The 22,528-nt window shown below is 36.2% G+C and overlaps 1 protein-coding gene across 1 annotated transcript in view; it reads left to right on the top strand.

Annotated features, from left to right (window-relative positions):
* Positions 1-3,609: 3,609 nt before the first annotated feature.
* The window catches only part of LOC145661669 (uncharacterized), a 62,163-nt gene continuing 43,244 nt past the window's right edge, over positions 3,610-22,528 (top strand). Inside the window, exons 1-2 of the mRNA XM_081726995.1 lie at positions 3,610-3,797; positions 4,029-4,405. Coding sequence (XP_081583121.1) covers positions 3,697-3,797; positions 4,029-4,405 — 478 coding nt within the window. The 5' untranslated portion in view covers positions 3,610-3,696. The remainder of the gene's footprint in view (positions 3,798-4,028; positions 4,406-22,528) is intronic.

Genomic DNA, 22,528 nt, shown 5'->3' with positions numbered 1-22,528 from the left:
TACCATATGCAATGCAAGAATGAGTGAGTTCAGAGTTAGATCCGTTAGATGCGATCATAATGCAGGCGTACACATATTGAAACTAGTTCTGTGGTAGGCTACGATTGAGCAGCATTGGTGAGAAACGTCGTTGACGAAAAGAATGTATTTATTGACCGCCAAACTTTTATGTGTGGACACTATTTGCAAGGAAGTGGAACCAATGCTTAGTAAACACATAAGTAGTTACATATAGGTTAATGAAACTGACATGGTAAACTTTCTCATATACAATAAGATGTGTGCGTAATTGCATTATTTATGAAGTGTATACATATGACTGGAAAACATGGATATTTTGTCCCACCACATCTTTTGTTATCTTTATCCCACCCCATCCTTTGTTATCTTTATCAATGAAAAATAAAGGTCTGTTGTCACGTGTCACACAAGTAAGGACTTTTTATTGTTTCCTTAGGACTAGGCTAGTCGACAAAGCGTTACCCCCCACAGTGAACGCGGCCTAAGTGGCTAAACGGTAATTTTAGTTTCACCAAAGTTGTAAATCATACTATGAGCCAGTCAGGGTTTCCAGGTCTTTTCTTTTCATTTCCCGCGCCAGAAGTGGTAGACCTGGATTCGATTCTAGGCAGGAGGTTATGTGGTTAGGGTCCCACGTTGAGCTGTAGTTCACGTCTGATGTAGCCTCGCTGATATAGTCGAAAGAGACGAAGCAAGAGGCATTTTTTTTAAAGATATCCTCTGTATCGAAAACAAATATTAGACCCCAATCAATAAATTCCAACATTTACACTACTTTATACTTTACTAGCTATGCACGTGCCTTTGGAGAATGGGGTTCCGGATTCGAATCCTGTGGGAGATCATTGAAAAGTTTCAGCGCATAAAGGTAGTTTAGATTCCACCTTAAACTGTAGGTTCACATCTTGTATAGCTTCGGTGCTGAAAGGACCGCTAAATTCCAAGCCACCAAGTATAAAATTTACATCATGATATTTTTAACCAATTCTCTGGTTTAATCTTTTAATTTTTTTCCTCTCTTGATTTTGGCTTCTTCTGAAATTCCTACTCTCTTCCAATTTTAGCACCTTATTTTCAGTTTCAGAACAAAGTTGATAAAACACGAGCAGTTACAGTTAAAATAAATAAATAAAATAAAATAAACATATCTTTCCCAGGAATATTTCTAAGCTGCATGGAAAGAAATGTCTGGAAACTGAAACATTATGTGTTTGTTTTACAAAACTAAGTTTCGAAATAATTTGGCAACGTAGTTTTTCGGTCATTTCAAAGACTGGAAAGAGAATAAGATGTATTGAACCCCAATTTAAAATTATGGTCTTTGCTGTTTAAAACATTTTCGATATACCTAAGTACCAAACTATTAGAGGTGGCATTTTCCGCCTTTCTACTGTGCACACATCTATGGCTTAAACCATCTAAGGGCAATTGTTCCATCATCCACCCCATAAAATGACGCATAGGCGACCCTGGCCCTTTCGGACTGTTGCGCCTGAAGGTTTGGTATATATTAGGTATATTGGAAGTTGGCACAACTTTAACAAAGTATTTATTATTATTATTATTATTATTATTATTATTATTATTATTATTATTATTATTATTATTATTATTATTATTATTATTATTATTATTATTATTCATAGTGAACATCAATTTGGCTCGATGTAGCTCTACTTAACAGTATTAAATGAAATCATAAAATAAGAATATTCTTACCTTCTTCATTCTGAGAATTCCGTTCCATTCCCTTTCAGTCTGGAACAAATATCGCAGCCACTTCTCTTCACATTTTTATTTTTAAGTCACGATTCATGTAGTTCGGATCTCTTAAATCATATAGGCATGGCATATTTTGTATTTCGATTATAAACGCCTCTGTGTTAAACACACTAACCATGACTGGATATGTACACAGGACACGTTTTCAAACACAACTGATAATTTCTCTTTGTGATTACACTTGTGGTTATCTGTTTGGGGGTGGAGTTCGAGCTTCGGAGATAGGGGCTCAAATTCAAGTTATTTCGTTGTTTCATCTTTTGCCTAAAGCCAAATATTTTGCTTATAGATTACCATGGCATCAGCTAACTGTCAATCAAGTGTATCACGAGAAATCACCCTATTGTGTTACATAGATTTTTCTGTAATTAGCTAATTTTTCGGAATTTCCTTCTATTTTTGTGAATTTTCTTTTGTTATACACATATACTTTATAATAGCAGAGTTCCATTCTCTGCACAAAGCGTCTTCCAAGCAGCTGTTTCTTGCTACAATCCCCTTGCCTGGCAACACGTCTTTCTTTTCTGTCCTTCCTTTTGAAATCTTTTAAACAGCAGGCGGTCTATTGTTCCGACCTGCACCAAATACGCTCGAGCCGGCGTTTTTTCAGCGATTTTATTGCTTTCGCGTTCATGTTTAGCCGCTCAGATTTAAATACATGGTCAGCGTATTTCAAGCATACGCAGGAGCAATAAATACGCTTTGCGATCGCTTAAAGTAGCCGGGGACTTAAGGATACCGGTACAAAATGGTACATAAATATAGAAGATTGCCTGCAGGTCAAAAATATGCTGATTTTTCATAACAGCTTGAAGAATGTTTACCAGCAATTCAGTCGGGGAAAATGTCGCAAAAAGAAACAGAAGCTGACTTCAAGATAAGTCTTTCCACCATAGAAAGAAGATTAAAAAACAGGTCAAGGCAGAACCCGGGCCATCTGAAAGTGTTCACTGAAGAAGAAGAATTAGCCTTCACTAGTCATCTTCATAAAGTTTGTGATTTCGGATTCCTCGTTAATTAACTTGATTTCAGATTTATTGTGAAGTCCTATTTAGCCATGCATGGGAGAACTGTCATTTCTTTCTAAGACAATCGGCTGCAATGATATTGCGCACACTTTTCCGGTTTTATCAGTTTTACCTGATAAGCCGTTGACAACCTGTCATAATGTACAGGATTGCGCACAAAAAAATAAGCAATGTTGTCAGAGTGAAAATATTTTCTCTTCTGTTATGTTTGTATATATGTATGACTTTATTGACAAGTTGAATGTATTTTTTTATACCTTCTTTGGGTTTGTGTTGTGACTGCCTTGTTTTGACACTGGAGAATGGCGGATTTCCGAGTAAGTGTTACTGAAAAAGGAGTTGCTTGTGTGATTAAAGATGGTTTTAAGTATCGTCGATTTCGGGAGAATAAGAAAGGATCACAGTAACGGTAAGTAAAGTATAATTATTAATTATTTATTTGATGAGGAAAAGAGCATAGGATAACTATAAATAATTATATTTTTTGTATTACAGTATATACAGTATAATTTTAATATTATATAGCAAAGTAAATTTGCTAACGATATACTACATGTATATCTGACACTCTTGACAAATTTATTTTCCAGATGTAAGTTAAAATCATGTTGTGCCGTCATTATCACTGATTGCGACAGAACTGTTATTTTGGAAGAAAGAGGACAGCACAATCACTTGAGCGATTTTTCAAGGGTTCAAAGTCACGAGTTACGAAAAATCTGTAAGAAAAGAGCAGCGGTATACCCGAAAATACAGGGAAATTAACGCATAAGGATATGAAGAGGTGTAGAGAAGCGATGTACTGTATTCGAAAAAGAAAGACACACCAGTTCGTCCAAGAAATATTACAGAGGCTGTTGAGCAAATGATTGAAAGAGAAGATGAGTTCAGTCATGATGGAGAAAAGTTTCTATTTGTAAATAAAGAAGCTAAGATTATCGTCCTAACTTGTGCGAGTAACATTAGGTACGTATAATGATAACATTTACTGTACATAGTCGTAGTGTATGTAATAATATTTAGTATAGTTTCAATATTTCAATATTGTTGGCTGTTTTTTTCCTTTAAGCTTTTCATTTGACATTTTAGACTTGATTATGATGAACAGCTGAATAGTAGGAATTGTTAGATTTGTAGTATTAGTGTTAATAAATTTAATGCAACTGAAGTAACATTTCTCCTCGTCTCACTTTTCAGATTTATATTTGAGACAAATGATGTTGAGATGTACGCAGATGGTACATTTACATATGCTCCTCGTCATTTTCATCAGCTGTATACTATTCACGCATACAAAAACCAATTTTATTTGCCTCTATATTATGCGTTTTTGCCGGGGAAGGATAAGGAAACTTACAAGGCAATGTGGGAAATGATAAGAAGTTTAGAACCTGAAATAAATTTGAAGACGATCCATGTAGACTTTGAAACTGCAGCTCACGAAGCTATCAGGGAGGTATTTCCAGAATGTAACATCATTGGATGTCGATTCCACTTGGGTCAATCTTGGTGGAGAAAGATCCAGGGCAACAAGCACTTATATCGAGCCTACTTGAATCCTCAGTCTGAGTTAGGTAGGTACTGTAAGTGATTTTCCTTCATAAAGTTTTGCTTGTTAGCCAACTAATCAAGACAGTGAAATTAATAAACTTTCAGTAAACAAAATTGATTCCTCTGAGATGTCATTGGTTTTAGTACCAGATAAAGATGGCATGTAATAATATATTTTTTAAATAATAAAAGCTTTTAATTGTTAACAAGTAAAACAATTGATTATACCTTGTTCAAAGTAATTCCAATCTGAATTGTTATTATACACATTTCGTTAATAGTCTTCCAACATTGTGACATCTTACCGTCGTTGGCACTCAGAGACTAAGTCGTTCCTATTCGATTCTACTTTTGTGAACTACATATCGTTGAGTTAAATAGAAATTCTTCTGAATAATTATGGGGTTCCTTATATAAGAAGGATTCCCTCTTGTCTCATATAAAAGAGAAGAAATACAATATATCGTTGTCTGGGATTAAACAGCTCGTATGTCTCCAATTTTGGCGAACTTGAGTGTTTGATACTATTAGAATCAGTATAAGGTTGTGCACAATCTGGTTAACGATAGATGATTTTGTTATTCCCTAAAAGGCTAAAATTATTTTAGCCTGCTTATATTAAGGCTAAAATTATTTTTGTAAACGTTTTTTTTTCTCCTGTAAAATTAGCGAAGGGTTACTTACGCGGTGTTGAATCTCAGACGACGATATAATAAATTGTCAATATTAACTATAATGATCATCAGACTTGTTATATTTTAAATTACATTAGAAATCATAAAATACCGAAACAGTAGTGTAATTGAGGGGTTTAATTGTATTTTACAGGGATGTAGTTAAAGTCGTTTTACGGTCTTTCATATTTACATCCAACTGAAGTATCCGATGCGTTTGCAGATTTGATATCAGTTGCACCGGACAATGAAGGTCTTCGCTTCTCCGACTACGTACTCGAAAATTACATTGAAGAAACTAGCAGGTAGGTACAAAATACTGTTTCTAACTAGATTTAGGAAGGTGATTTAACATATATTGACAGATTCCATATTATTAATAAGTAAATCGTGTAATATTGCAAGGATTATATTGGAATAATCAGTATTTATATGAGGAAGTCGATTATAAACATCAATGTTTGTATTAATAGTATTGTAATCTAAGTTTATTGTATAGTATATTATTGTAACAAGTATATTATATGGCTGAAAAAAAAAAGATGTTAAGGACAGACGTTAATAAATTTATAAAAGCAAAGTTTTACGACAAGGGAGAACATTATTCATTTTGATTTTCAATTGTCAATTTTTCCATAAAACTTGGATAATAGTGAGAAGCATGCCTACTGTACTATATTATTATTATTATTATTATTATTATTATTATTATTATTATTATTATTATTATTATTATTATTATTATTATTATTATTGAGTATGTTTTTAATAATTGTTTGCTTCGTTTTATTTAGATTTCCACCTAGAATATGGGCTTGAGAACCCTCAGTAGCTCCTCGAAAGACGAATGGGGCGGAAGCATTCCATAAACATTACAATGAACAGTTCTATTCACCGAGTCCGGATATTTATCAGGTGATTTCATCTTCGTTGAAGACACAATCCGAAACAAAATTGAAATTAAGATCAATTACTTACTAATGGAGATACCAATACACAAAGAAAGGAAGATGTGAAGAGATATAATTTCATATAGAAGCAGTATGAGATGCTTAAAAGTGGTGCATATTCAGAGTATCAGACAAGGAGAATTAAATTTCTAAAAACTGTAGGCTTAAAATTACAACCAAGAAAATTTTAACATGTAGATTATAAATATAGAGAAACTTGGTTTTGGAGGTATCTTGTATTGTATTTACTGATCCAATTATATTTAGTTCATGCCTAAAAATGTTTAAAGGTGATACATATTCAGAGTATGAGATAAGGAGGATTACATTTCTAAAAATTGTAGGTTTAAAATTGGAACCAAGAAAATTTTAACATGTGGCTTGTACATGTAAATACTTGGTTTTGGAGATGTATTGTATTCATTGATCAAATTATATTTATTCAATCCAATTTGTATTTTATTTCTAATTTCTGTTTCTATCCTAGTCTGAAAGAAAACCTTGTTTGCGCACAATATTAAAGCTGACATTGTAGCAACGTTGGACAAAAATATGTGTTAAAAGAGGCCAACAGAGATTTGTGCGCAATTCGGGATCTAGAGTGTGTGCAATCCAGGTGCTCCCAGACAATCTTCCCAGTCGAGATTGGGTGAAGTTATTTTATAAACTGCACCTCCAGTCAACGACTAGATTCGCTGCTAATATAGATAGGGCTCGTGCAGCTGTAGAAGAAAACGTGATCAGCTAATACAGTCATTATATTTGATAGTACCTCTTAACATGTTCTCTTTTTGGTTTGCAGTAAATAAAAAGTGTTGTTCTTGGAACACCTACGTCCTACTAAGTCTCAGAGCAGATTTCAATGGTTTTCTGTACGAAAATATGGGAGTGGGTTCAAGTAGCCCGAACGTGAGTCTTACTTGGACCCATTTTTTTTTACAATAATTGTCTGTGCTTTATTTTCAATATATGAAACTAAAACTGTCCTCGATATGTAAAACAGAGCCTGTAGTTCCACTTAATATGGGTTATGACAATAACTTTCGAGTTTTCGTGGATGAAAACAGGCCGAAAGAACGAATTTATTGCAAAATTGGGTCCAAGTAGCCCGCATCTACGGTATATTTATCGAATAGACTAGGTTTAATTAGGAAGTCCCGTTGACAGGTTCATGTCCTTTCCTTGTCAGTAAGAGCTCAGATGGTCGGATCCCATGAATTTGTAGGCCCACTTCTCACATAGCCTCAGTAATTAAAAAAAAAGTATCTAAACTCCAAAGCAACCAAGCAACAAACCTTACTGGATTGGATCAGTACATGATTGGATTAGAATTCTTTTACAGGCTCTTGTTTCTGGGTGTTGAATCACCGAATTCTTGCACCCAAAAAGTTAGTTAATTAGTGTACTTCTGTAGCGTACACATAAGAAATGTGACAGTATGTCACTATTAGGACAATACAAACAACAATAGATACACCTGATATATATTTAATATGTTCCAATAGAATGAAAACTATCAATAGGATTAGCAAAGATCGACATACTTTTACCATATAATAATAAAAATTAGTTTTCTTTTCTTTTCTCGAAAAATACTCACGGGAATTTACCCTTAAGCATCTCTTTTTGTTCAGCTTGATATGATTTACGGATTAATACTTGTGTCACCTTTGAATAAAACAAAAATTAAAGTTCCTAAGTGTTATTATAATTTTGAACTATATCTCATTAACGGCTCCGGTGTTTCAGGGGTATAGCGTTCAGCTCTAGTGCATAGGGTCCCTGGTTCGATTCCAGCTCGCGCAAAGTAGACTTTGTGATGGACAAACACCGTGTTCGTGGGTTTTCTCGGGTTGTCCCATTTCTTCCCACTTTATTCATTTATTTCTCATCGTTACCGCCACGTTTAGCCTATTCGGCATTACCGTTCGACGTAAAACTTCATTAATTATACTGAATGAAGGCACGCTGACACAGTGGTAGAGTACTTACCCCCTGGTGCGTGGAGTCCCTAATTCGGTCCTTGGCCAAGTGAGTTTGCAGTGGACAACATCGTGTCTGTGTGTTTTTTTCTGGATACTCCCGTTTCCTCCCACATTTTCTTTCCACCAATTCTGTCATCATCATTTACTTGTCTCAATCCCTCCCCTACCCTAAAGGAGATAATAGTGGGACGATAAACTGAACGATTTCATTTTCATTATACTGTGCTCTGTTCTGTTGATAGTCCCACAACAAAATGCTTGGTGAGGATATACCTCAATGTCAGCTTCATCCTAACAGGTGTGTTGCTTATCGTACAGTATCAATTTTTAAGTTTAGAATAAAATATGTTTTTCTCGATTTCCTCGAAAACTACGCATGAGGATTCGCAGTCACCCATATAATTTTGTTTAGTTCAATATTTATCGATTGGTATATGTCACATCTTTGGTCAACTGTTTTCACTGTTGGCGGGCGCGGTGGCTCAGTGGTAGAGCGTTCACCTCTGGTGCTTGGGGTCTCTGGTTCGATCCCAGCTCGTGCCGTGTGAACTTTGTGGTGGACAAAGACCGTGCTCGTAGGTTTTCTCGGGGTTCTCCCGTTTCCTCCCACTTTCTTCATACTACCATTTCACTCACCTCTCATCATCACCGTCTCCTTTAGCCTAATCGGCATAACCCTGGGACGGAAAATTCAAAGATTTTTTCTCTGTTATAGCTGATAATATTGAATAATTTACTTATTTTAAATTTAATAGCTACTCCACAAGCGTTTTCAGTAGCTTGATATGCATGCATTTGAAAATTTCTCCACTTTGCTGTATTTCCAAAGACTCTCACTTGTGCCTCTGTTTGTGTTGTGTGTGTGTGTGTGTGTGTGTGTGTGTGTGTGTGTGTGTGTGTGTCATGTGCGTAGTAGTTAGGCATGAAATCTTGGTAGTTAGGGTGTGTAAGCAGATGGTGAGTATAGTCTCTTTATTCCGTCTGCTTCCTGAAACTTCTTTTTTACAAGATCAAGTTCAGGTGTCCCAATACGTTGCAGCTGTCCGTAGCTGGCACGCGCCTGTGAAAGGGAAAAAAATACACCTCTCCTCCTTACAGAATCGCCATTTGTTCGCCTCTGTACTACTTTGACCAAAAATAACTCAACCATCTACGTCTTTGTCTCTTCAGGACTATTACGCTATGCACAACATTTCTGGCAATAATAATAAAAATGAGAAGATTCGAGGAGTATTGAGTTTCTCGATTTATTATTTTCTTTCCCTTTGTTCAACTGTCCAGAAAATGTTCCTTTTCAATGAATTGCACTTGCAAAACTATGTCAATTGTGTAAATTGATAAACTTTATCAATTGATAAACTATGTCAATTGTGTAGGACAAGTATGATTTTGGATCTATTATTCTATATCTTTGGTAATCTCTCAGTCAGTTAAATAAATCGTCTCACTGCTATGCGTATCTGACAATGACGATGCAAGCTTTAATTTTGAGCGATGGGGTGGAAACGGAGGGACAGATAAAATTTGGGGGAGCAGCTACGTCTTTGTATAGCTTTATGTTATTTGATTTCAGGGGCGTCATTTAGGGGGGCATGGGGACAATTGCCCCCCCTGAGTTTGATATAGATTTTATCAATAAAATAGTAGTACACGAGTGAAAAACGCGAAATTTTACTTATATCAAGGGGCTTTGTCCCCCCCCCCAAGCAAAGTTTGAAATGACGCTCCTGTTTGATCTAAATTACAGCATGTCTGAGGGGGATAATCTGGAGAGGCACTTAGTCACATTGGCCCCTCTGACGTCGTCACTGGTATAAACAACTTACGAGAAGATTATACAACTGACGTTTTGTAGGGCATGAATAAAATAAAATAAATAAATATTTCCATTTTTTAAGTGCTTAACTGTGTAACTTTAAATTCTGCAGCCCACTTTAAAAAATAATGTTTTTACCTTTTTGCATAGCTATTGCCAAGTTAATTTGTAATTTTGGTCACAAAGAAACATTATAATATGCAAAAGAAATGCAATTCAATAACAGAAAACCATTACAGTTGATGTTATGTATAGGCTATATATATATATATATATATATATATATATATATATATATATATACCAATAGATAGAAATTGTTTAGCTATAAACTCCTAAATTTTCATTTCTATTTAACTCAAATATTGCCAAAAGACAAACACAAATATCAGTCGATTTGATTTGATTTGATAGCAGCGAGGCTATATCAGGTGCGGATCTACAACTTATTGTAGGTTTCGAAAAATGAAAAATGAAATGAAATCTTTGAGTTTTACGTCCCACGGTTATGCCGGTTAGGCTAAAAGAGACAGTGATGATGAGTAATGAAAGAAATGGTGGAATGAAGAAAGTGGGAGTAAACGGGACAACCCGAGAAAACCCACGCACACGGTGTTTGTCCACCGGAAGGTTCACTTCGCGGGAGCTGAGATCGAACCCGGGACCCCAAACACCAGAGGTGAATGCTCTACCACTGAGCCACCGCGGACCCGTAATGTAGGATTCGAAGCACATCCTATCGAACCGAAAATCGAACCCGGGCCTCCCACGCGAAAGGCGCGTACGCTAACCGTTTCGCCACGAGGGAGCTCATCAAGGGATAAACTCATATGCGTAGTTTACGAGAAAATAAAAAAATAACTTTTGTAGCTCTAAAAAGTATATCGTTGATTGGAAACAGGTACGTGCGCAGGAATTTATTTCAAAGTGGAGCTCCAAATTTAATATGAGGATAAATTGTATTACAATTTGTAAAATTACCCCTAAAATTAGACATTTACAGAAAAGTCACGATTTCAAGGACAGGGGCAATCACCTGAATACGTCCCTGGTTGGAAATAATAATTCAGTGTTTTTATTGTTCTGCTGCAAATTATTATTTATTTATGTACTAAGAGATCCATTGTTTTCTGTCTTTCTAGCATAAATATCATTATCTGCATCAATATAAATTATACATGGGGATCTGCACAATTAGTTAGTTCAATGTCCTAACTTACTCCTGGCACACCAATTTCGTCAAGCCACACTTGTGTGCCGGGGCACTAATCTCTGGGACAGGACTTTTCTTCTGATCACCCGGCTCTAGATTTGGTTTCTCTTGAATATAATTTATGGTCGTCATTCTCCCCTGAGAAATAATGCAGTGATTTTAAACACAGACCATACAGAAATACTTAACAAAATAGTGTTTGGGCCTAGTTGAACTTTTTCTCTTTTTTTTTTGAAGTGACCATTTGGGGCAGATATTTCATTCCACCATCCCAATACCTACTTTCCATGAGTATGACAATGCTTCGTCATATCTTGGACCATACTGGATCTTTATGGGTAACGGGTTACGAACCATGTAACGTTTCATCACTGCGAGGCATTCCTTTTGAAAATAACTAAAAATAAATGAATAAATTCTTTAATGAAAAATTTGAATGGTATATTATAATTTAATTAATAATCAATATTATTTCACTCATCAAAAATTTGAAATTCCTAGATTTCTTCATTATAGATTTATTTAAGAAACAAAGCAAGTTTGAGCATATCCTGTTTTACACGTGATAGAACGGTTTAACAATTAATGATTTATTTTACTTAGTGTTGCAATTAAGTAGGTGCAACAAGATGTAACTTGGATTTTATTTTCGTCTGCATTATGTGGTTAGCATATTAACATGATCTCCAGCAAGGTCACCTTTTGAGACTGAAGTTTACTTGTTCAAATGTCCGTAACAGTATCTGATGTCCGATTGATTTTTTTTTTTTTTTTTTTTTTGGCACTGTAATGTAATCTACTTTACACCTTGTTTGTGTCCATGGGAAATCCGGTGATTGTGTATCAGTAGTTAAATACTTGTATTCAAAGATGTCCATGCAAGATCGTTTATGTTATAGACATTTCTAGTATGCACGTTATAAACTTGTAAAATTCTACTAATTTCATATACTCATCAATGCGAATTAGCAAAACATATTATTGGTAAATTACATTACTTTAGATTTTCTATTGAATATTTAAATTCAAGCATCTATTTCACATCTAATAGAGCATACATATACCGTAAAACGGGGCTACTTTGACATTTAGGGTTACTTTGACATAGAGTGGGGCTACTTTGACAGATGAGCAATTCGTGCTTCCTGTGAGAATTGTCGCATATACTTTCATAGATAAAGGCTGGTATGGTGTCTACGGTGCAAATTGCCGGAGGGGATGGGGGATTTCTCCCATTGTATTTCTACCTCCTCTCAATATCCTTCCTGTCCCCCAATATATAATATAAGGACTTCTAGATCCACCACTGTTTATTCCCCCCCAAAATAAATAATCCAATTCGCACTCTGACGATATAAACAGTGGATTCAATGTGTCATGTGCAAAAAATGGGTGTATGGGTTTTGTAATGGTGGATCAAAAAAATCCTCAATATGCTTGTTATGACTGTGATGTTGACGACTAAGGTTTTCTTTCCAGTGTTACATGTAAAGATAACATACCGGTACATACGGTATGTAATTATGTTAAAAGTAAAGTAAAAAAAATAAAGTAGAGTAAAAAATAAAGTAACAATGTAAGGTAAAGCACCGTGTATGTTCAAAGTAAAAGATGTTAAAAGTAAAGCTTTAGAAAAACTTGTATAGTGGTGTATTATGATGTACCACAACAAAATAAAGATTTCGTGCTTATCAAGTATACAACATACCGTACCTTACACACGACCAAAACAGTGTTTTATACACTTTACATAAATTCCATGTCGAAATAACTCCATACGTTTAGTAACTTTGACCTTATGCAGCAAATACATAAGATGTCAAAGTAGCCCCACCCCCGGGGCTACTTTGAACGATATTTCTTAATTTCTTCCCGCCAAAACTTACTTGTAGAAACTTAGGTTTAGTAGTGGATGTGATAGCCTAGATACCTATTGTTATGATGAGAAGAGTACCATTCATTGGTTGCAGAAAGTGTCCCGTGTACACATCTAAACTAGTCTAAAACCTGTCAAAGTAGCCCCGTTTTACGGTACTAAATAGTCCAATCTTTGTAATCCAACTGTTTACTATTCGGACTTTCGAGGAAATGGCTTATCGGTGATTTACACGTCCTTGTAAGAAGTCCTAAATAGGGGCGCACCTAGAAAGTTTTGTTGGTAGGGGTACAAGATTTGTGGGGAGGTCTGATATTACAAGCCACTACGTATATGTAGTATTGACCGGATATTATTATGTACCCGAAAAGATGATACTTTCATCTATATTTTCAGAAATATAGGTAGAACTAGAATGTTTTTATAAGAGAGAGAGTACAGATGAAGTGCAAGTTCAAATTTTCAAGCTACATCAATCATCTCTCTGTTAAATAAGTCTAGTTTTATTGGCAAAGTGTACAAATGTATGTTGAGTTAGGAAGTTTTGGCGGGAATCCTGAACCAGTGGACTCCGGTGAGTGCACCCTTGGTTCTAGCTCAATGTTTTCAGTAGTCCGATGTCTTTGTGGTCTGAAATGTGCCAGATTACTGTGGCTTTACTTTATTCTCACATTTTTCTAACAGAAATAAATAAATAAATAAATAAAATCATAACTAGCGATTCTCAATACCGATTGGACATCCCATACACAAGATGTGGAGGATATTCAGTGGACGTCTTTTGGATATGCATTTCATGGAAGTGGGACATATTTCCCCAATATTTTCACGAAGGTGGATGAACACCAAAAAATTCTGCATTGTCAATTATTACTATCCAACTCCGCTATCCATAAACGCTGGAAATCTTACAGAACGACTATCTCAGTCTGTCTGTTGACAGGTATAGAAGTAAAAGCAGTAAGAGATAGTGAGAAATGATTTCTTAATTTAGTTTCGGGACCCAAAAGTAGTTTCCATCACTTTTTTTTTTTTAACCTTTATCTCGCGAACTCTAATCAGAAGTGTATCCCTGAAAATGAGAACTAACCAGAAAAATAAAAGCCTATCATAATTTTTCAGGTTGCTCGTTATGTATGTAACGCCTACTCCAAGAATAAGTCCTACCCTACAGTATGCTCCAGTAGTTGCTGGGCTCGAAACAGATTAATTTATAGTCGTTAGAAAGTTACTTCATATATATATATATATATATATATATATATATATATATATATATATATATATATATATAGGTTACATTTTTAAATACGATAAATTAATTTTATTATTATCACTATAAACCTCTCGTAACAACCAGAGAACACGTTAGAATATAATTAAGCCCAGAGTTGACAGGCATTACTGTATGTCCTGAAAATAAACCCTTGGAGGGGAGGGTATAATAATAAAAAAAAAAGCTGGTCTTAGTTTCGGGAAACCTCGGTAGAAATTTGTCATTTCCGGTTTCAATATTAATCGCAATATAGCGAAACGGCAATTGATAGTGAGAAGCACAGTCGGATCCAGGATTTTCTGAGGTGAAGGTGCACCGAGACCAAAATAAACAACCACACTAAAACTCTTCAAAGTGACATGTGCCAATATTCTTTACCCTGACAACGCTGATGCACAGAACGGAGGAAAGTATTTTAAAGAGGGTGTTATGCAGAAAAAAAAGTTCTCTCCTCCTGGTTTCTGTTTTTTCCGTACTTGATAAATGTTATATTATTTTGTTTGGCGAATCCTTTTCCTTCAACCTACAGAAAATCTACTTAAACTATTGCTTTAGCAAAGCTTTGCTTTCTTTTAAGACCCAAACGGAAACGTGTTGACAGAAAGTATCGGAAAGTGTTGCTATTTTCACTACTAGCTTCTGATTTTAGATAGTGTATATTTACAACGAAGTGGGGAGGGGTGCAAGTGCACCAGTGCACCCTCCCTAAATCCGGCCCCGGTGGGCAGTGGTTTTCTGATATGAATTTAACCTTGAAAGAATACGTAGGATCCTTGTTCACTCTACTCTCTGTAATAAGATCGAAAGTGGCGGAAATCTACTACTACTAGTTCTGGTTTCAATACTGATCCTCATAGAGCAGAAACTGGTAATAGTTAACGAGAAACATTTTTTTTTTTAAATGTAGATCTAGGTTCTTAAAATAAATTCCATTTCAGCTGTTATTCTTCTATTAAAACAGTGAAATGGTAGAAAATAATTCAGAAGCCCGTAACAGAAAGGGAGAAACTATTTCTGAGGTATGGATTCAACGTCACAAGAACAGGTTCCATTTCCGACCTAATCTCTCTAATAAAACATAAAATTAGTTGTCCGTCGTTGTAAACAAAACCAATTTTTCTGTATGCAATAACACGTTAATTTGAGCAGAATTAATAAATTTTATAGAATATTGAGAACATTGTATCACATACTTGAAAATGTAATAAATTCCATGGTTGTTGCAAATTTATTAAAAAATGCACTTTGCTTAATGTTCGTAGTAAGCCCTACGTACAGAGTGACCACAAATTCCCGTTACCCCTTGATAAATGCTAATGTAAGTTTTACCGTTATCCCTTGATAAATGCTAATGTAATGTTTTCCCGTTACCCCTTTATAAATGCTAATGTAAAGTTTTCCCGTTACTAGGGATGCGCACGAGTCGAGTCGAGACAGAATTTTCCTGACAAAATTCGAGTCGAGACACAGCTCTTCCAATAGAAAAAGATACGTTTTTCGAGTCGAGACATCACTTTTACAGCACATTTTCGGGACGAGACAGCCTCAAATCTTGTCTCGTGCGCATCCCTACCCGTTACCCCTTTATAAATGCTAATGTAAGGTTTTCCATTGTTTCGGATTATGAACGATGGCTGATACACTAGACTCTCGCTAATCCGGCCATCTCTGGCACACATGGGTGCCGGATTAATGGAAGTGCCGGATTATTGAGTGTCTGACTTTTATTTGATTTATTCATTTATCTTGTTTTTTTTTATTTATTTTGAAAACATAGGGGATTTAGTGTACTGTACTTTATTAAATCGAAGGATATAATTTTGAAATATAGAGGATATACTTTATTAAATCCAAATATCTTCTTTCTTTTTGATGTCATAAATAGTTGTTCGTCCAACATTGAACTCAGCAGCAATGGCTTTCTGCGAATAACCTCGATTTACCTTATCTAAAATTTCAAGTTTCTTCTTGAGGTCTTGATTCCGAACTGTAAAGAATGCTACCATTTCGAGTACGTACAGTATATAAAGCATTGTTTAACTAAGCATTGTTGCGTATGCGCTCGATAATTCATTGTGCACTTGTTTTAGGTTGGATGTGCGCCGGATTACTGAGAGGCCGGACTACTGAGGGCTGGATTAGCGATAGTCTAGTGTACTTCCAGTTACAGTATTGAAGAATGTGTCATTCTTCACCCGACCACCACGAAGAATACATATCATCACCTGTGATAATGCACTATGGGGGGTTCATAAAGGATATTGTTGCACAAAATCGTTACGATACTACTGCCGAACTGACAGAAGCTGTGAAACAAGCTTTCACTCAAGTTACACCTGCAATGATCCGCAAAATGTCACACAGAACCTGGCGGCGGATTATCCTTTGTCATGAGAATGACGGTCGAGAGACTGATTCTTTGACTTAATGTTTCCTATGTCAATAAAACTTCTCGAAAGCATTAGGGATGCACACGAGTCGAGTCGAGACAGAATTTTCGTGAGAAAATTCGAGTCGAGACACAGCTCTTCCAATAGAAAAATATACATTTTTCGAGTCGAGACATTACTTTTACAGCATATTTTCGAGACGAGACAGCCTCAAATCTTGTCTCGTGCGCATCCCTAGAAAGCATTGTTGTTCATGTCATTCAGATCTATCCGTGTAGTTATTTACGTACGTTTAGTGGTTTATCTTACTTATTTTCAGGGGTAACAGGACTTTGTGGCCACCCTGTAGAAGTGATATGATAAACATTTTATTCTGTGTGTATATAAAACAACTTATCGCAAGAGGATACCGGTACTTTAAAAAGATTAACAAGATTGGATAGACAGGGCGCGCTCGGTAGTTCAACACCTATGGGGCTAGAAAGGTGTTAAACTACCGGAAATATTGGACTACTGGATATATTTGTAAAAAACGTGGAGACTGTTACATTGAGTGTAAATACGTAATAAAGCGGCATTACTGTATGTACTGTACTCAGTGATGCCAACCTGAAACGTTATAAAATCCCATCTCGAGAAGCAGAAATTCCCATTTTACTCTTGAATTTCCCATGCTATACTGAAAACAAAATTTTCCAAACGTAGAAAATATGAATAGTGAAATTAGAGTATATAAGTCATTTTCTTCAATATATGAGTGAATGATCCAAAAATTCCGATCGTCCAAGTTGATCAAACACCTTATGATCATATTACCCTTAATTGAAAGAGATAAATGAAAATGCTGATAAAAATAAGTATATTTTGTTGTGAGTTTTCTATTTCCATCACTAGTGTTGCCACGAGACGAGACATTTCTCGTGTCCCGTCTCGTCTCGTCTCGTAAACGAGACGAGACACAAAACCAGACGGAACCCTTTTAGACGAGACACGAGGCGAGACAGACTACTTGTCCCGTCTCGAAAACGAGACGAGACACGAGACGAGACGGGACGTATCGTGAAATGTCTCGTCTCGTCTCGTGTCTCGAAAATGAAAACGCTGGCGGGAATGGCCAAGATTGAAATTGCCAGTGCTCATATAGATTGCAAAAGGAAAATCCCCTTTGTGAGAAAACATGTTGAAAAGCCTTCATAGAAAAGTGTCCTCTGTCTATTGAATGAATCAATCGTGATACATGAGCTTCCAGGAATATCATCCTTAATGTCTTGTCCCCAATTCCCCGTGCTGTAAACTGAGGAATTCTCATTTTTTTTCATTTCTGGCTGGAATGTTGACAAACATAATCAAAGACAGGGAAGATTTTTACAAGGTCAAGAAACAGAACTACCACCCCATCTATTCAATTTGAAAACTGGATAAGGTCTACACTCATTACAGGCTGTAGTTGAAATTCTGGTTGAGATGGCGGATTCTCTGGTGGCGGTATCCTTTTTGCTATATGAACCGAAATTAACCGAAAACGGCAATTGAAGTATGTCATCTTGCAACTAAAATTTGTCTTCTCTCTCGTTCTCTCTCTCTCTCTCTCTCTCTCTCTCTCTCTCTCTCTCACACACACACACACATACACATAAAAATACACTTTTACCATTTTACCAATCGCTCGCTTATTATACAGCAGTCATGTTGTAAAATTCACCTCTTCGTTTGGTAGGCGGGCGCAGGACAAAAAAAGCAGATATTATCGACGAACCCTTCAAATTGTTTGCTTTCAGCAAATTTATGATACTAACAATAACACTTTAAATGAAGAGGTTTTACAGGGGGACCTTCGTTTTGTTACGCGGAAATGTTTGATCTGACCAGTGTGCGAAATTGCCCTCTGCTTCCAAGGTTCGTTGACCCTACTGTTCCTTTCCTCTTTTAAGGTCGCGTCATAACTACCCTTCTTTGAAAACCGAAGATGCAGTAAAATTGTGACGTCACGGCGGGAGCAGAAACAGCTTTCACCCAAGGTCCTTGTCATTCACCCTTGTTTGTTTCTTTGATTTTTGCAGGAAAGTGAGTGATTCTTGCTTTCCTGTATTAAGAAAACATTAATTACTGTAGTGGTCGTGTTAGCCTATAAGCATGTCGAATTCTACACTAAGTACTTGTCGCAATTATAGTAGAAATACTACGGGTTCCAAAGTTATTTATCATGTATTTCCCTCGGTTCCTTTGCGGAAAGTTTGGCAAAAGAAATGCTGTCGGAAAGACATCTTTAAAGTTGAAAACGCCAGCGTCTATTCCGATCATTTTATTCCCGAAGCTTATGGACATAATTTAAAATGTGAGCTTCTAAATATTCTACCCAGGAAAAAGTTTAAACAAGACGTGCCTTCACTAAACTTACCTTTACTATACGGAACCGTGTTGATGTAAATACTGAAAGAATTAAATGTACGGAAGTTAGGTGTTTAAAGAAAAAACAAATCAGACATTGGGGTGCAGCCAGATGAAATAACTATTGTGACTGAAATAAAAAATAACTCTTTGTTTATGTTATTTTTCGTTTGTTTTGTGGAGAGTGAGGGGCATAAACCAAAGGAAGAGCTCTCCTTTTTGCGTAAAGAGAACGAAAAACTGAAGTCTAACAGTATGTACAAAGCCAAAATAATATGTTTACAAACGAAGTTAAAAGAATTGGAAAGCAAATATAATAAAGAATTAATTTCAAAGGCCAGTTCTAAAATATAATATTGTGATCGTTTCAATAAAGTGGTTAATAACTGGTGGTGGATATATTACGAAAAAGTTTTATACAGGACCAAGTAAATATGCTAATGAATGGCAAGAAAAAACTAAGATGGATTGATTAAGATATCATTCGTGCATTAACACAACACGCCTCATTGATAAATTATACAATCATTTGTGGTTACAAGTTCGAATCCCCGTACCCAATGTGTCGACATTTCGACGTTCTATGCAAAAATTACCGTTTTTTCCCGGTATTCCTACCCCAGTTTTGAAAATTTTGACTTAGCAAGGACGCTACTTAAAGAGTGTGGAAAAATTTTCAGTGCTTATATTTGAAGAATTGAATGTTAATAGGCGTGTATGCTATGACCAAAACGTTTATTTATTTTTAGGACCACACAGAAATGTATAGGTGCCAATGATTCGAGGCTTAATAGATGTGTGGAAACAGCCAGTGTATTATGATTTCGATAAGACTATGAAAAGTAAAAATTACTCTTTGAAATCATATCGAAAGTTGAAGTCTCAGGATTTAAGATAGTTGCGATTCTTTCGAAGTTCAATGGTGGCAATATGAGGCTATGTGGTGGTCTCGTTTCACCTTCTTCCAGGTGGATGGAAGCAATAAAATAATATGAAGTTATATTTCGAATATTTCACAAAAAACTGTAAACCGAAGAAAAGAAAAAGAATGTGATTGGCTGACCGTTTTATGTCCTAAGAAAGACACTTCGATCTTGAAACTATTCGACAAGGCTAAGACATACTTCAGAATTCGGTTTTTGAGTAGAAAAACACAGGAACTGCTCAGGAGGAATGTTCTTTAAGACAGTGGATGCAAAGCTGTTCTTCAAGTGATACTCAATGCTATAGTGAGTACATATTGTATCTGTATGTAGTCTTTACTTTTATTGCATTTAAAAATTTGTTTTCCTTTGCAAATCGCTAAGGCGGAACATAGACTTACCACACGATATTTGTCCCAGGCTTACCACACGATATTTGTCCCTGCTTCACCACGGTGTCGTTACACTACAGCTGGAGAAAGTGGCTACGCAGAAACAGCGAGTTGTGAAGGGACCTGTAAAAGCGTGGAACAGTACGGTCGACGGACCTTGCTCTGCTTCCATGTTGAGTGGAGGGGAATACTACCTTTCCTAGTGAATAATATTCATTATGGCCTAAATTATCTTCAGAAATGGTTTCTTACAGAGTAAAGAACATTTGGTATAATATTCATGGAACTCCATAGAAAGCAGAAAATATCATGAGAATGATCAAAATTCGAACATTGAAGAACATAATTAACAGAAAAGAAATAGGATACCCAAACCATAATTTTAAACCTGCTATAAAATGTATATCCTATATTTTTGCTAATTCCTTACTCCCATGAAAGTATCCTGGAGAGGATATTCTCTCCAATTTTTTTCAGACTGAAATCCTTTTATCCCGTACGATTTCGCCCCCTGACACAAGACGAAAAAACAAATGCTGTTAAAATCCATACACATGACCCTTCCGGGACTCAACCCGGAACCCGGAGCCGATGGTCTATCGCCGCAGACCGCTCAGCTTGGTATGAAGATGTACGTTGTATGATTGCGAATAGATCACGACAATATAAGAAACTTTAATCCAAAATGGCCAACCAAAAATCAATTTTCTTTTTAGACCACTAGCTAATCTGGGTGTACTGTCATGAGTTTGTTACAAACGGGGCAACCACCATATAGTGGCACACACCCCGCGGTTATGGGAACAGATTTGTACCATGGAGGTGAAGACTGGCCCCAAGCATTCTTTGGTCCGATGTGTCGTTCAGCTCCCATTACTATGGCACTTTAAGTAGAGCTTACTGTGCAGTAACATATAAAATTTCAATCAAATACTTTCCATTACTCAATAAAATTATTTGGTTCCGAGCTTTTTTTTTTTTTTTTTTAAATAATAATTGCAACAAATCTAAACATGCTAAAATGGAAAGTAGTTTTTGGATTGGTATGGAAACCTAAAGGCTGGAATATATGAAATCAAAGTGTACACACATATCTATCTCTCTATTTATCTATATATCTTTCCATCTCTCTCTCTCTCTCTCTCTCTCTCTCTCTCTATATATATATATATATATATATATATATATATATATATATATATATATATATATATATATATATATATATATATGTATATATATATACAGACACTATAAAGCAAGTGGGCTGATAGTATACGATAGTGTCGTGGATGGTGACACTTTTACATCGAACTTTTCTTGTCGTGTAAACATTATTTGACATTAGTGTCTTCATCTTCGACGTACCTATGAGCATTTTACTGCATATTCGTGTATTGAAACTGGTGAAACAAATTTCAGTTTCAGAATGTAAAAAAAAAAAAAAAAAAAAAAAAAAAAGCAGGGTCGAGAAGCCTCAGACAACTAACAGCAGAGATATATTATCTTGTAAACTATTTGTCCTTGCCTTGTGAGCTTATTTGAATTTATTTTTAAGACCTTTAGGCAACTTTGGCCCACCCCGAATGGATGATGATGGGAAAATTAGTGGAATGAAGAAAGTGGTAGGATACTAGACAACTTCGAGAAAACACACACATTCGAAAAATGAAATGAAATGAAATTAAATCTTTGAGTTTTAGGTCCCACGGTTATGCCGGTTAGGCTAAAGGAGACGGTGATGATGAGTAATGAATGAAATGGTGGAATGAAGAAAGTGGGAGGAAACGGGAGAACCCTGAGAAAACCCACGCACACGGTGTTTGTCCACCACAAAGTTCACTTGGCAGGGGCTGAGATCGAACCCGAGACCCCAAGCACCAGAGATGAACGCTCTACCACTGAGCTACCGCGGCCCCCACACACATTCGATGTTTGTCCACCACAAAGCTCACATGGCACTAACCGAGATCGAACCGACTACCACATACACCAGAGGTGAAGGCTTCACGGTGTAGTTACCGTGACATTTCTTGTCTTTGTGTTCTGGTTAATACTTGTAACTTAGTTGTATCTTGATTAGCATGGTGCAGCCTGCTACATTTAACATTCGTTCCCATGGTATGCTGCTATATTTTTTACGAGACAAGACGAGACAAAATGAGACAAACGAGACGGGACGAGACGAGACGGGACAGAACCTCTCGAGACGAGACACGAGACGGGACGAGCACATTTTTTCGAGACGAGACACGAGACGAGA

Source organism: Thermobia domestica, chromosome 10 (genome assembly GCF_964235325.1).
Source record: "Thermobia domestica chromosome 10, izTheDome1.hap1.1, whole genome shotgun sequence".
Taxonomy (NCBI): Eukaryota; Metazoa; Arthropoda; class Insecta; order Zygentoma; family Lepismatidae; genus Thermobia; species Thermobia domestica.
The sequence above is the reverse complement of the archived record's forward strand: the minus strand, read 5'-3'. Positions and strand labels throughout refer to the sequence as shown.